The sequence below is a fragment of the Eubalaena glacialis genome, chromosome 4 (genome assembly GCF_028564815.1).
Source record: "Eubalaena glacialis isolate mEubGla1 chromosome 4, mEubGla1.1.hap2.+ XY, whole genome shotgun sequence".
NCBI lineage: Eukaryota > Metazoa > Chordata > Mammalia > Artiodactyla > Balaenidae > Eubalaena > Eubalaena glacialis.
The window spans coordinates 178098201-178112449 of NC_083719.1; the positions used below are offsets into that span (position 1 = coordinate 178098201).

Consider the following 14249-nt stretch of genomic DNA (forward strand, 5'->3'; position numbering starts at 1 on the left):
CGCCGCCCATTGGTCCTCCGTGACCCTCCCGTGCTGCCATAGGCTCTCGGCCCCATGACTCGCCCCTAGGACGCCTGGCCACTCGCGCGCTTGCGAGGCCCCAGCTGGGCGGGCCGACGCGTCTGATTGGCCGAGGCTCGCGACAGGGCCTGGGGTCCGCCCAGCGAGGCCGCCTATTGGCGGAGGCGCGCTGTCCGGCAAGCCCCCGGCAGAACGTTCAGTGTCAATCCGGGGGTGAGAGGGCGGGGCGGAGGTGCAGTCTACTGCCCGGGCCCGCCCGGCTGGGCGGCGGAGGCTGGCGGGCGGCGGCGCCGCGCTCCGAGGCCCAGGAGGCGGTCCAGGCGGGCGCTCGCCCGGGCCCGTGCGCGCCGCAGTCCGCCGCCCCCGCTCAGTGCTGCAGCGGCTGCCGGCCAGCCAAGGTTGGCGCCGCGGCCCCCCCACCCCAACCCCGGCGCAGCCGCTGTCCACCTGCCAGCGGGGGAGGGGCGCGGCAAGCCCCGCGGGTCATAGGTCTCCGGGCCGCCAGCCGTCGTCATTCATAAGGCCTGGCGCAGGACAGCAGCAGCAGGCCCAGGGTCCATGCCGGGGTCCTCCTGGGTCTCCCTCATCTACAGCCCGAGCTTCAGGAGGATGCTGAGCTCCGGGAGGGGGGCGCTCAGTAGCCATCCCTTTGCTGGGTGCCCACGCTGGGCTCATGCCAGTAGTAAGAGCTGGCACTTGCTAAATACATTACTTCGTACCACACTCCTATCACGTAGGTACTAGTCTCATCACTCCCATTTTACAGATGAGGAATCTAGGGCACAGCCAGACTGAGGATTCCCTCTGTCTGGGCAATGCAAAAGGAACCTCTTCTCCTGGAGCAGAGGAGTGCAAGATGCCCCTTTTTTCAGGGTGCCCTTTAAATACAGCCTGAGGACGGTCAGTTTCCCACTGCCACATGTCTGACATTCAGGGCCAGATCATCCTACGCTGGGGTGGAGGTGGGGGGCTGTCTTGTGCACTATAGGGTGTTTAGCAGTATCTCCAGTCCCTCTACCAGCGGCACGCCAGTAGAACTTCCCTCTCTTCCGGCAGTTGTGACAACTAAAACCATCTCTAGACATTGTTAAATGTGCCCTGGGGGGCAAAACTGCCCCCAGTTGAGAACCACTGAAGTAGAGGAAGGCCCAAACAGGAAGTGGCACGATGGGCAGGACACTGGATGAGCCAGCTCTCCTTGGCTTGGGGAGGCTAGCTCGTCTCAGGTCTACAAGCCAATTCACTGCTCTGCCTCTGGACTTGTGTACAACCTGCACCCCACCCAGCAGCTGTCTGGACCCATGTTCCTAAGTCCACCATAGTCTCAGGGAGGGAAGAGTCTATGTTTTTCTGTGAATTGTGGGGAAATGGCTCATCAGCCAAACCACTCCACCTGGGGCTGTAGAGTTACAAAGTAAGGCTAAGTAAAATTTACTAAAAGTGTTGCTGTGTGTATCCTTGGAGCACAATGTTAACTAATTTCTGTGGGTCAAGGTCAAAGTCTGAACAATCACTGGTTATGCTCTATCTACAGAACAGCTGGGCTGCTTAAGTTTTGACAAAGAAAAACCCCTCCCTGGACCTCAGTCTGGAATACAACTATAACAAGCAAGACTAGAGTAAGAAGCTGAGCAAGGGGACAAGGAGCAGTCATCCTACTGGCTGGGGAAGGAGGCTGCCCAGTCATGAGGAGAGATGGACAAACTGCCTCAGTCTACCCAAGACAAAAGCAGGAACAGTCTAGATGAAGTGCTTTTTATTTTTAGACCAACCAAACATATTTAATATAAAAACACTTTAATAGACAAACTGCAATCACAACAGCATCCATGTAGCAGCGAGGGGATGCGGGCAAGGGTGGGGAGCGTGGCGGAGGGGGGAAGGTTTTCAGGGTCCCTACTGCTTCTCTTGTCTGCACCGTGGCCTCTGAGAGCATGAGGTCTTAGCAGAGGGCAGATCAAGGCAGCCAGAAGCAGAGGGGCCCTGATACCGATATTGAGACAGAGCACAAAAGGCCCCTCCAACATACCATCTTCTCACAAGGGCAGCCTCCAGGGAAAGCCAAATCCAGTTGGGAGGCAGCAGGAAGGTGGTTGTGACTGAGAGGAGCATCAACCATCTTTTCTCAGCATCCTGCTCATCACCCTTTTGGGAACAGAGTTTTCCAGAGGGCTACTGGACTGAAAAGACCTAAAAATCATCCTAGGAGAAGGACAGAAATTGTGTCCGAGTCCACCTTCTACCAAGACTCCTGGCCTGTGACTCCAGAAAGCTGGGTGGATCTGCTCAGATGTTTGGGAAGGAAAATGAATGACAGAGCCTTTGGCCCAACAGGGCTGAAGCCTTGCCAGGCATAGACCAAGAAAGCCTCAAGGCAGGCCAGGGAGGTCTGTGGGAAGAGCTTTGGGTCAACGGTACTATTGGAGTGCGGTGGCACAATGGCCCGCAGGTGGAGTTTATAATGTGTGTGGAAGCGAGAAAGGACACAAGAGAGAAAGAATTAAGAACTGAAGTACCTGCTTCTTTCAGGCCTGGGCAGTAGAGGTGAGATGATCCTCTGGGCCGGGGCTGGGAGAGAAAGACCTGAAGCCCCTTCCTTCCTTGGTGTCAAGTTTGACTGGCCTGGATATAGTTGATGGCCCCAAAGTCCTCCACGTGGCCTCCCTGAGACTCTCTGGTAGGCCCGGCTGCCCCCTGCAGATGTGCCAGGAGACTGGCCGCAGTCCCAGCTGGGCCCAGGTAGGGCCTAGAGTCCCACAGTTAGATGCAGTCCATGGAGTTCTCAGGGAGGAGCCCAGGGATGCAGCCAGGGAGACCTAAGCCCTTGATGGGAGTGCAGCTGAGGGGGAAGCCGCAGCCCAGGGCTGGGTCATGGTTCTCTATGGCCTCCAGCCTGTCCGTGTTGTTGTCCCAGTTGATGTGGAAGCGGGTCACCCGAGGGTTTGAGGCCAAGATGTTCCGCTGGAGCTGGGGCAGGAAAAGGAACGTCAACTCTCGTTAGCATGCCCTCGCATTACTCCCACAGAGCAGGGCACTCTCAGATCCCGCCCCAAGCCCAGGAAGAGCAGACCTTGTTTATTCCATCACCAACAATATGTGTAGAACTCTAGGGAATGCCTGTGCACCATGATTTAGGGCCGGGGCCTATCTAATCTTGATTCTGCGAGGCAAAATTCTGAGAAACAAAGACCTCTCTCTTTCCTGTTCTAGCCCGGCGCTGCAAGAGCTGAGCACTACTTGAAAACTTTAAGAAGTGACCTTGGCTCCCAACTCCAACGACTCAACTACCCCCAGGTGCAAAGGAGCCAGCCTGTCTGAAGCGGGAAGTGTGGAGCGAGGACCCACCTGAGAGAAGTCTGGCTTTAGGGGCGGGTTCTCCCGCAGCTCAGGGTTGGGGTACTCATTGTTGACGTAGTAGCCCACTCGGATGAACTCCTGTCCGTGGTAGGTGCAGGTGATGAGGACCACAGTCACACCCACGGCGTCAGTCTCAGGGATGAGGGATGGGTTGGGGGCATCGGCCTAGGGGAAACACAGGCTGGGCCTTAGCACTGATTGCCAGTCACACCTTGACTGGTAATACGATTCTCAAGCAACGTATATTTACTGAGCCAAAAGTATGGGTCTCTGCCCTCAGAGGTTTTCAATCCAGTGGTGAAGACAGAATCAATCACACAAATGCCTGTAAAGTGCCGAATGTGACAGGTGCCATCAAGGAGAAGTATATGGTGTTGAGGAGGAGTGTAGTAAGCAACGGGGAGAGCGGTATAAAATGAGGTTGAACAGGTGAGCAGGTAGGTACCAGTCAGTTAAGGGCTTGGGAAAGATCGAGAATGTTTAGCAGGAGGTAAGTGTGGCATCACTCCTGCTGTCTGAAAAGACGACCCTGGAGGCCAGTGGAGCTGCGATAGGAAGAGGGCTAAGCGGGAGCATGGAGACTAGGCAGGAGGCTACAGAGGTCATCCTGGAGAGAGGACAGTGGCTTAGATCAGGCAGTAGAGAAGGAGAGAGAGCGGACAGATGTGGGGTGTGTTGTTAAGGACGGGATCGGCTATACGATTGGTGCAAAATGAGACCAACACAAATGAAAACACGAGGGACTTCCCTGGTGGTTAAGAATCCGCCTGCCAATGCCGGGGACACGGGTTTGAGCCCTGGTCCGGGAAGACCCCACGTGCCGCGGAGCAACTAAGCCCGTGCGCCACAACTACTGAGCCTGCGCTCCGCAACAAGAGAAGCCACTGCAATGAGAAGCCCGCGTGCCGCAAGGAAGAGTAGCACCCCCCGCTCGCCGCAACTAGAGAAAGCCTGCACACAGCAACAAAGACCCAACACAGCCAAAAAAAAAAAAAAAAAAAGCAACAAACAAACATGAAAACACAAGGCCTCATGTTCAAAAATTAGTAAGTTTCAGCCAGTGACGGCAGAACATCATACCAAGAGTGGGGCCCAGTGTGACTGCATGGGTCGCGTGCCTAGGAAGCCGGTCCTGGCTGTGGGGTAGGTTAGGTGGATTGGATATGGGTGGGTGAGGGCTTAGGTGATGGGATGAGGTTGCTTAGATGGGGGCGGGAATAGCCAAGATCAGGTAAGTGAATGGATTTGAGCAGAGGCTCTCAAACTTTAGTGTGCCTAAGGATCACATGAAGCCTGCATTTCTGACAACAACCCCTGTGATGCTGGATCAGAGAGCTATTTAGCAGCTACAGTGGATCCTCATTATTCATGCATTCCGTATTTGCCAATTCGACTACTTGCTACAATGTACTTGTAACCCCCAAATCAATATTCAGGGGCTTTCAGGGTCGTTTAAGGACATGCACAGAGAAGGGGCGGGATTTGAGTAGCTCAGTGTGCACGTTCCCAGCTGAGGTAGAACAAGGCAGTCTCAGACTGTAAACACGTGTCTTTTTTGCGGTCTCAGGGCCACGGTTTCTGCATTTTTGTTGGTAATTTTGCTGTTTAAAAGGGCCCCAAAGCGTAGTGCTGAGTGCTGCCCTGTTTCTAAAAGCAAGAAGGGATGTACCTCATAGAGAAAACATGTGTGTTAGATAAGCTTTGTTCAGGCATGAATTATAGTGATGTGGGCCATGCGGTCAATGTGAATAAATCTACAATACAAAATAAGTTGTCTTTAAACAGAAAAACATAAAACAAGATTATGTATTGACTGGTTGTTAAAAATGTGACTCGCAGGAAAATAACGTTGTATTTCCTCTAGGGGCAATGATTTAGTATTCACTAATTCACTAATTCAGTGTCTGCAGCAACTTTACAGAACATAACTCCCGTGAGTAAAGAGAATCAACTGTAAATCAGTGGCTCACGGTAACAGTTATGACATAGCGGTGGAGGAGAGGGAGGTGTCTGAAGTACCTTTGAGAGGTCAGACAGTGCTTGAGAGCAGAGCCAGGATTTGAACCTGAACTTTGACCAATGAACCATTCTGTGTGCTTTTGGGTAGAAGAGGATGTTTCTAGGTGTCAAGGCCTAAGGCCTAGTCTTTCTTACCTGAAAGACGAACATGTGTCTCCCTGCTGGGACAGGGCCGACCAGCACTGAGTCTAGGATTTGATCAAACTCTTCACTCTCAGCTGAGCCTACGTAAATGATCTTCCACTCCAGGTCTGCAAGGATACAGGGTGTTAAGAACTGAAACAGCTTGACAGCAAGAAGGCTGGGAAAGGGCCTTCTCATGTTAGTTTTGTATAGGTCCTTAATATATTGATAGATTTTTTTAAAAAAATTAATTAATTAATTAATTTTTGGCTGTGTTGGGTCTTTGTTTCTGTGCGAGGGCTTTCTCTAGTTGTGGCAAGCGGGGGCCACTCTTCATCGCGGTGCGCGGGCCTCTCACTATCGCGGCCTCTCTTGTTGCGGAGCACAGGCTCCAGACGCGCAGGCTCAGTAATTGTGGCTCACGGGCCTAGTTGCTCCGCGGCATGTGGGATCTTCCCAGACCAGGGCTCGAACCCGTGTCCCCTGCATTGGCAGGCAGATTCTCAACGACTGCGCCACAATAGGAAGCCCTATTGATAGATTTTCATTCTCAAGGACACCTGACACCCACTGGGCACTAAGTGTCAGGCACTGCAGTCCCGATCACTGGGGCAGGCGCGAAGCTCTATTTCCGGTGGGGAAATTTCTCCTGTGGGCCTAGCTTTGCCAGGCGACCTTGACTCTGCACCTCCGGGGAAACTTGGGCCTCTCAGAGCCTGAGGGTGAACCGTATGGCAGAGGTTGAATTAAGAGCCACGTGACAGAGGCATGGAGGCGTGCTGAGGAGGGAACAGCAGGGAGTTGGGCCATTTGAGGGCCCTGCCCACTGGGTGCTGGGATAGGAAGCAGCATCCTCTTTCACACACAGGGACCGGTGCCACCGAACTGAGTAGATCCCTCGACAACTGGGGCAGGGCAGCAGATTGCAATCCAGTAGGACAGCCAGCCGGCAGGAGGGGACGATAAGGTCGCTGGGGGAGCCAGCCAGTCCCCGGGTCCTCCAGATCCGGCACCAAGTCATGCCTGCTCTCAGACATAAGGGCAACAGCGACTCAGTCAACAAATATGGCATCATAAGGCCATCCTCTGAACCCCAATTTTCTTGCATCCCATCCAGTAGGGGACTCACATTCCTGGGTATGTTCCGGCAAGATAAAAGGGAAAGTGCTCAATGAGACCCTGCCCGTCAATCACAGGAAATTCCCAGTGACTGCGGCCTCTTGCAGGAGGTCCAAGTGTATCAGGGGCAAGGTCATGCTACTACACGGAAATTTGGCAAGAGACCTGAAACTTATTTTAGGTTCTTTGAAATTACACAACCTATGGCTCCAGCAGCCAGGGAAAGTTTCACAAGCTGTGATTTTCACAGGAAGCAAACTGTCTTAGAAGCTGCCCTGTTCCTTGGTCTAGTGTCCCACAAGAGCACTCAACTTTGGAAGCACAGCAATGCCGGGCCATGACTATGGAGGTCTGTCACCTGGGCTCCATCCCTTTCTCGATACACTGGTCTCCTGTCCTTTTGCAGCTGACACCCAGGCCTTCTACTCAGGGACCCTAACAGATCTGTAGGAGGTGGTGGCCATTGGGCTCACTGGGGTTCAGTCAAACTCCAGTCTCTTATTATTTGCAGGGAGGAGTTAAGTTTACTGGTTTATTTTTGTTACAAGTAGTGACACAACCAGAAATAACGTTTTTGGATGAACAGAAAACAAGCTAGCTCTGTTCTCACCTTTCTCACATAGCTCTATCATTTGATATCTTTCCTTCTGGCCTTTTCCCCCATCACCAGGGGAGTCACACATGTGTGCATTAACTAATGTGCTGCAGGGGGAGACAAAAAGGAGATTTTAATAGAGCAGGCCGTGGTGTATGCCGTGGGCTCTCAGCGTTCAGTACTGTCGGCAAGGGAGTTCCCTGGTGTCCTAGTGGTTAGGATTCTGGGCTTTCACTGCTGTGGCCCGGGTTAAAACCCTGGTTGGGGAACTGAGATCCCACAAGCTGCATGGTGCAGCCAAAAAAAAAAAAAAAATACTGTTAGCAAAACCTAAACAAAGATTTTGTTTACCAAGAAAGCACGTTGGCTGACCAGAAGAGAGAAATGCAGGTGGACAAGCAAATGGGTCACGATGGCTCCCTCCACACAGGCCAGAAAGAAACCAGAGAATTAACCAAGGACTGCAGAGAAATACTCAAGGGTTAGAGGAGCTGATGAGATCACCTATGGAAGACAGAAGATGACCGAAATGAGGATCTACAAATCGGAATTGCCTGAAACCTGCTCAAGTGTCTTATGCAGAAGCATACTGAAGTGACTTCATTTTTGAATGAGATATGGGACATCAATCACCAACACGGCACAAACTCACTCCTACCGAATATGGGACACAGTCACACACATGTAACATTGTGTGCCTACCCTTCTGAGTAATTTCAAGGGTAAATTGACTACATTACTTTTTCTTTCTTTTTGGCCGTGCCATGTGGCTTGTGGGATTAGTTCCCTGACCAGAGATTGAACCCGGGCCCCCTGCAGTGGAAGTGCAGAGTCCTAACCACTGGACTGCCAGCGAATTCCTTACATTACACTTTGTCTTTATGCCTTAACTTTATAATCTAACCACTGCACAAGATGCTGCTCTCTATGTATGAAAACAAAACCCAAACCAATGATATGATGAAAGACATGTTAAAAATATATATATATCGTAGTTGAACTAGCTGGAGAATCTGTTTCCTGCCTTAAAAACGACAGGACTTCCCTGGTGGCGCAGTGGTTAAGAATCCGTCTGCCAATGCAGGGGACACAGGTTTGAGACCTGGTCCTGGAAGATCCCACATGCTGTGGAGCAACTAAGCCTCTGCGCCACAACTACTGAGCCTGCGCTCTAGAGCCCGCGAGCCACAACTTCTGAAGCCCGCGCGCCTAGAGCCCGTGCTCTGCAACAAGAGAAGCCACCGCAGTGAGAAGCCCATGCACCACAACAAAGAGTAGCCCCTGTTCGCAGCAACTAGAGAAAGCCCGGGCACAGCAATGAAGACCCAAGGCAGCCAAAAGTAAATAAATAAATAAATTTATAAAAACAACAACTTATCTAGTAGGCCTTTTTCTGTTTATCACTTTCCCTTTGTTCGTAATCATACATATGAACCTTGGCCTGACCTCAGGGTGTTAGGTGTGGGTCAGAACATCTGGCTCCAAGACTTATCCAAGTAGTACCTGTTGAATTTCTCAACTAAACAAGGGAAAAACACACCCAATGTATTGAATGTAGACCCATGCCTTGGAAGCATCTATTTCCAGATGCTGAGGAGAAAAGAGAGCAAAAGGGGTTCAGAACCCTTGAGAAATGGGTCAGACTGGGGATTGGGTGTTCAGCTCTTCAGTTGCCAGTGTCTGAAGTCACCAGGTAACAAGACTGAGATTCCTCCAGAATCTGAGAGACTTCTAGAGCCAGGCCCATTCCATCTGTCTGGGAGGCAGGAAACAAATTCTCTCTGCTCTGTGGGAAGAGGCAGAAAGGAAGTTGGCAGGTTAGAGTGAAGGACAGCTCAACAGGTACAACCAAAGAGTCTAGATTTCTAGGCCAGAGTTGGCTTTCCAACTGGAATTTCTCTGAGCAAAAGCTTTATTGTCCAGGTATAAATAATAATAGCACCCCCTTTCCCTCCTCTGAGTCCTGTTTACGCTCCACTTCTAAAATAGAATGCCTTCTTTCCCAGGTTATAGCAAAGATAAAGAACCCTGGACACAGAACTCAGAGACAAAACCTAGGGTTAATAATTCTACAAACCGGCTGTGTGACCTTGGAGAAGTCATTCCATTTCTTTCTATTAAAAAATAATAACCAGCAGGTTGATTTTAGCCTTTCCTGCTCTGATTCTATAAACAATTAGTAAAATAACAGAGCAGGAGCTTTGTAGGAATTAAAGTACTAGACAACGACCATGCAACCATTTTTAAATGCAAGGAGCACAAACAGGCTGATTGAAACCCGATCTCCTGCCATCTGGGAACTGTGAATCCCTTAACCTATTAGCTCCTTACATCTCCTCCTGGCTTTAAAATTAAATCTTATTCCACAGGGTCATTCTACACCTTATTTATTTATTTACACCCTGCCTTGTTCCAGAAAGGATTTAACTGGGCTTATTCCATAGTTAGTCACAAGGAGACCCCTTAATTTAAAAAGGAGAGAAACTGGGGAGAGACTGGTCCAATAGCCCAGCCCAAGCACACACACATCAAAACTGTATCAACCCCAGGCGAGTCCACGGGCCGATATGCAGGCAAACCACCCCCCTACCACTGAGAGGTGCTGGTTAGCACACCCTGGCCTCACAGATCTCCACCTCCTCAGCCGCTGCCTCTTCTCTTCTTTTAACCACCAAGTGGAGAAGACATCTAATGGAGTACTTCCTCCTGAAAGTGGTGCCAAGACTCGCTGAATGACCTCAGATTTTTCGATTTTTATAGACCTTTACTTGAAAGGTCTTTTACTCTTTGTGGCTCCCGTCTTCTCATCTGTGAGATGAGAGCCATGTCCACCTTTGTTACACAGATGAGTAAGTACATCTGTGAAAGCACCTTGGAAAAGATGCACAAAATGTTGTGACCTCCCAGATGATTGTTTGAAGCCAGATACCTTCACAGCTCAGCCTGGAACACCCACCCCCCCAGACTAGGTCAGACCATCAAAAATGTTGGGAGCATTGCTGCAGTAGGTCAGCAGGAATCTGGCAGGCAAACAGTAGGAACCAGCTAATGCTTGCCTGGCCATGCCACCCCTCAGATTTGAGTATGTTCATTGAAGCCCACAGTCAGAGAGGCGGGAGGAACAGGAGCTGGGGAGATCAGGTTATCCTCAAAGACTGGAGCCAGAAGCCAGGCCATGCCTCCCCGGGTGGAGTAGAGGGTTGGGGCCAGACTAAGGAGGGAAGCCAGGTTCTAGGGTATGTGGTTTGGGGTAGAAAACAAGCAGAAGTAGCTGGGGTTGGGGTTAAGTATCAGCAGGTAGGAGAGGAGATTATGGGGAGACAAATGGGGAGATGGGGACGAGTGAGGTCTTGCCACAGGGGGAGAGGATCTTCACAGGGAAAATGGGGGAGGGGGCTGAGGTTTCCACTGGGGAAATTCGAGGGGCCTGGAGGTTAGGATCGACATCGGAAAAGAGTGAGGTGGGAGTGTCTCACCACAGGGGAGAGGGGATTGGTGGGGAAGACTGGGTGGCTGCAATGGCAGTCTACCCGTACAGAAACAGAAAGTGGGGCGTTTCTTGCTACAGGGAAGACGGGGTGGCTGAGTGTCTCTGCAAGTTAAAGAACGGAGGCTGAGAAGGTCTCTACATAGAACACAGGTGCCCAGGAGGAGCGCCACAGGAGAAAGAGGGGAATGATGAAGTCTCCACGGGGGAAAACGGGAGTAACCGTGGGGGTGGGGGTGGGGTAGTCTCCAAAGGCAGGTTGGGGCTGGGAGGGGGTTTGGTTCACGGGACATCTCGGTTGGGGGAGGGGGGGTGTGTTTCACAGGGTTGGCCTCGGGGCTGTCTCCAAGGGGAGGTCGGGGTTGGCCCAGGGGAGAGGGGGTCTCCACACGGGCGCAGCCTCACCGTCTGCCAGGGCCTCACTGCACTCGAAGCTGATCTCGAACCGGAAGGGGCTGTGGAAAGGGCTCGGATTCTCCAGCACCGCCACGTTCAACACCGACACCTTAGCCATCGCCTCGTCGGGTCGCAGCCGAGGCCAGAGCTGGGGCCGAGCCCGCGTCTAGGTCCTATCGGGTCAGCGGAGCAGCGTTGCGCGAAACCGCTCCCGCTTCCTCCGACCGCGATCTAAAGTCTGTGTCTCCTCCGCGCGCCTCCTTCAAATAGCACGTCCCACCCTCCGGCTAATCACAGTCAACGCTCCACGACTGCGCGAGCTCCCCCTCAGCCAATCCTGGAGCGTCGGTCTGCGCGCGCCGAGACTCCCGAGACCAATCCGTGGAGCTCCCTCTCCGGGATGCGGGAGGGAGGCGGGACCGTCTCTTGGCTTCTTTGGGTGTCCGCGGAGAACCAATCCCCAGAGTCTCCGACTCGGAAGTCTAGGGAGGGGTGGGCGGGGTCACGGCGCAGGGCTCCTCTTGGCCAATCCTGAGGGTCCCCGCACCAGCGAGGTCAGCGCTTAGCCCCGCCCTTCCGGGAGACGCATCCAGCTGGGGACAGCGCAGCCAACCGCCGAGCGGTGGCGCGCGGCGCTCGCTTAAGAGGGAAAGAAGGGCGGTGCTTGGCCTGCGGTGATTGGCAGGCAGGAGTGGGGAGGGAATAAAGCAGATTCTGTGAGAGGTGATTGGCTGAGCTGGCTGCGGGGGCGGGAGGAGAGAAGAATCGGCCGGGGATTCGTGGGAGTGGAGCGGAAGTCGGCTGCTGGCGCGGTTGAGTCGCGTGTGAAGAGGAAGGAGGAGCGTTTGTACCTTTGGCGTCTGTCAGCTGGTGAGCGTTGCCGGAAGTTGCTCGAAGGGGCTCCTGGCACCTCAGGCCCAGCGGCCTGGGAGAAAGTTGTGAATGTTTAACTCACCCTTGAGGGGAGACGGTGGGACCGGTACGCGGCGCCCTGAATTCCGGGACCGGGAGCCGGGCCTGGTTCGAATCCAGTTCTTACACCCTCGAGAGCCTCTGGGGAGGTTTCATGTGGACAACGCTGTAAGTGGGAGTTCGAGTCCGGCCTTTGCCACTCACTACCCGAGGCCACGTTTCCCTGCCCATTGAACGGGGTCATGAAAATTGACTGTCCTGACTTATGATTACATGATACATCTAGAAACTTCTCTTCACACTCCCAGGCGTAGGCCGGACCACCGTGGCCCCCAGTCTGGATGACTCGAGGGACCTCCGCACTCACTCACTGTGCGTCCACCAGCGGCAACATACCTAATTTTACACTTTTCTATAGTAACCACATTAAAAAAAAAAGTTTTAAAAAGTTAAATTAATTTTAATATACTAAAATTAATATAGCCACAATATCATTTCAACATGTGATCGGTATAAAAACATACAACTGAGGTAGCTTACATTTTGTTACTTAGTACTAAGGCTTTGAAATCCTGTGTGTTTTACACTTTATACCACATCTGTGAGATCCGGACGCTGCATTTTCACCGGAAATAGTTTAGGTTTCATAAAATTTACAGTTGAAATGTAGATTCACATGCCCAAGCTGTTCCCAGCATACTTAAAAGTTTCCCATGAGCTCAGTCTTCTGTCGGTGTTAAATTGAAATGTTAATTGATGAAAGTTAAGCGACGGGAATGTTCTGTTTCACAGCGGCACTAGCCACATTCAGGAGCTCGTGATCCCCTGTGGCTTCTGTATTGGACAGTGCAGATCTGAAACAAATTGGATCAGTCACCCCCCCGCTACTTAAAATGTGAGTGGTTTTCTATTGTTCTCAGTATGAGAATATTGTCTTCAAGACTCTACATGCTTTGTTTACTACCCACCCAGCCCCCAACTTCAGTCCAGCCAAACTGACCCTCTTTTAGTTTCGTAAAAATCTGACATGGCAGCCTCACCTCTTCTTCCAGCTCTTGCCATGACTGGTGCCTTCTTGTTATTCAGGTCTCTGCTCAGATGTCCTCTCCTGGGAGAAACCTTTCCAAGGGTCCCCTGGACAGTGTTCAGACTCAGAGTGTAAGCCTGAACAGTACTGTTTCAAGCCACTAGCATTTTTTTTGTTGTTGTTACTTACTAGATTACAGGTTTATTATAGAAGGATCTAACTCAGGAAGCACCAGATGAAAGAGATGTAGAGGGCAAGGTATGGGGAAAGGGGCGGGGGGTGTGGAACTTCCACGTTCTCTGAACTTCCATGCCCTTTGAGCGCGCTCTCTCTCCCCATTCTCCACGTGTTCACCAACCCAGAAGCTCTCTGACCCTGTCCTTTTGGGTTGTTACGGAGGCTCCATTAGGCATGATTGATTAAATCACTGACCACTGGTGATTGAGCTCAATCTCCAGCCCTTCACCCCTCCCAGAGGTGAGGGTGGGTTGAGCAAGCCACTAGCATTTCTTATCCAGCCTCCTCTGTGGCCTCATGATGCTAAGCATTATTATTATTATTTTTTGTATCTCTATCTCACATTAAGTAAAAAAAAAAAAAAATTTTTTTTTTTTAATCGAAAGGATTTTTTTCCCCCATTGAAATGATTTGGCTGCAAGAAAATTCACATTACAATTGGTTATGATTTCTTGGCAGTCACTGGGCATCCTTGGGAATTTTTGTGACTTGAGAAAATCTAATTTTCAAAATTATTTCCAAATGTAATTCGATTGTTTATGAATACGAAATTTGATGAATGAAGTTGTTATGATATGTTTTCTAGACATTTAATTAAACATTTATTCATTACAACTTCGTAGTTTTCTTTTTGCATCGTGGAACTTTTTTTCCTTTATCCCCAGCCCCAACCTTTTCATAGCCTCTGAAAAGCTCATCAGCCGTGAGCATTATGTCTGTGGTGCTAATGAAGAAAATGGCCCTGTCTATAATGCCTTCTCCCTACAGCTGGCTGAATAATCTTCAGTTGTAAGCCAGATCATGTCATTACCCTGCTTAAAACCTTCAAAGGCTTATCATACTTAGAATGAAACTTAAGATCTTTACTGTGGCTTAGGAGGCTCTGCACACTGGCTTCAGCTGACCTCTCAAGCCTCAGCTACCAGTCTCACTCTTGTCACCACTCTCAAGCCCTG

General features: G+C 51.2%; 1 protein-coding gene across 1 annotated transcript; it reads right to left on the reverse strand.

The window, feature by feature from the left end:
- Positions 1 to 1777: 1777 nt before the first annotated feature.
- Positions 1778 to 11360, reverse strand: ASF1B (anti-silencing function 1B histone chaperone). The gene is made up of 4 exons (XM_061188750.1): positions 11127 to 11360; positions 5533 to 5648; positions 3367 to 3543; positions 1778 to 2988 (listed from the first exon to the last, which is right to left on the reverse strand). Exons 1-4 carry the CDS (start codon positions 11233 to 11235, stop codon positions 2782 to 2784), a joined length of 609 nt encoding a protein of 202 aa, XP_061044733.1. The 5' UTR covers positions 11236 to 11360; the 3' UTR covers positions 1778 to 2781.
- Positions 11361 to 14249: the final 2889 nt, after the last annotated feature.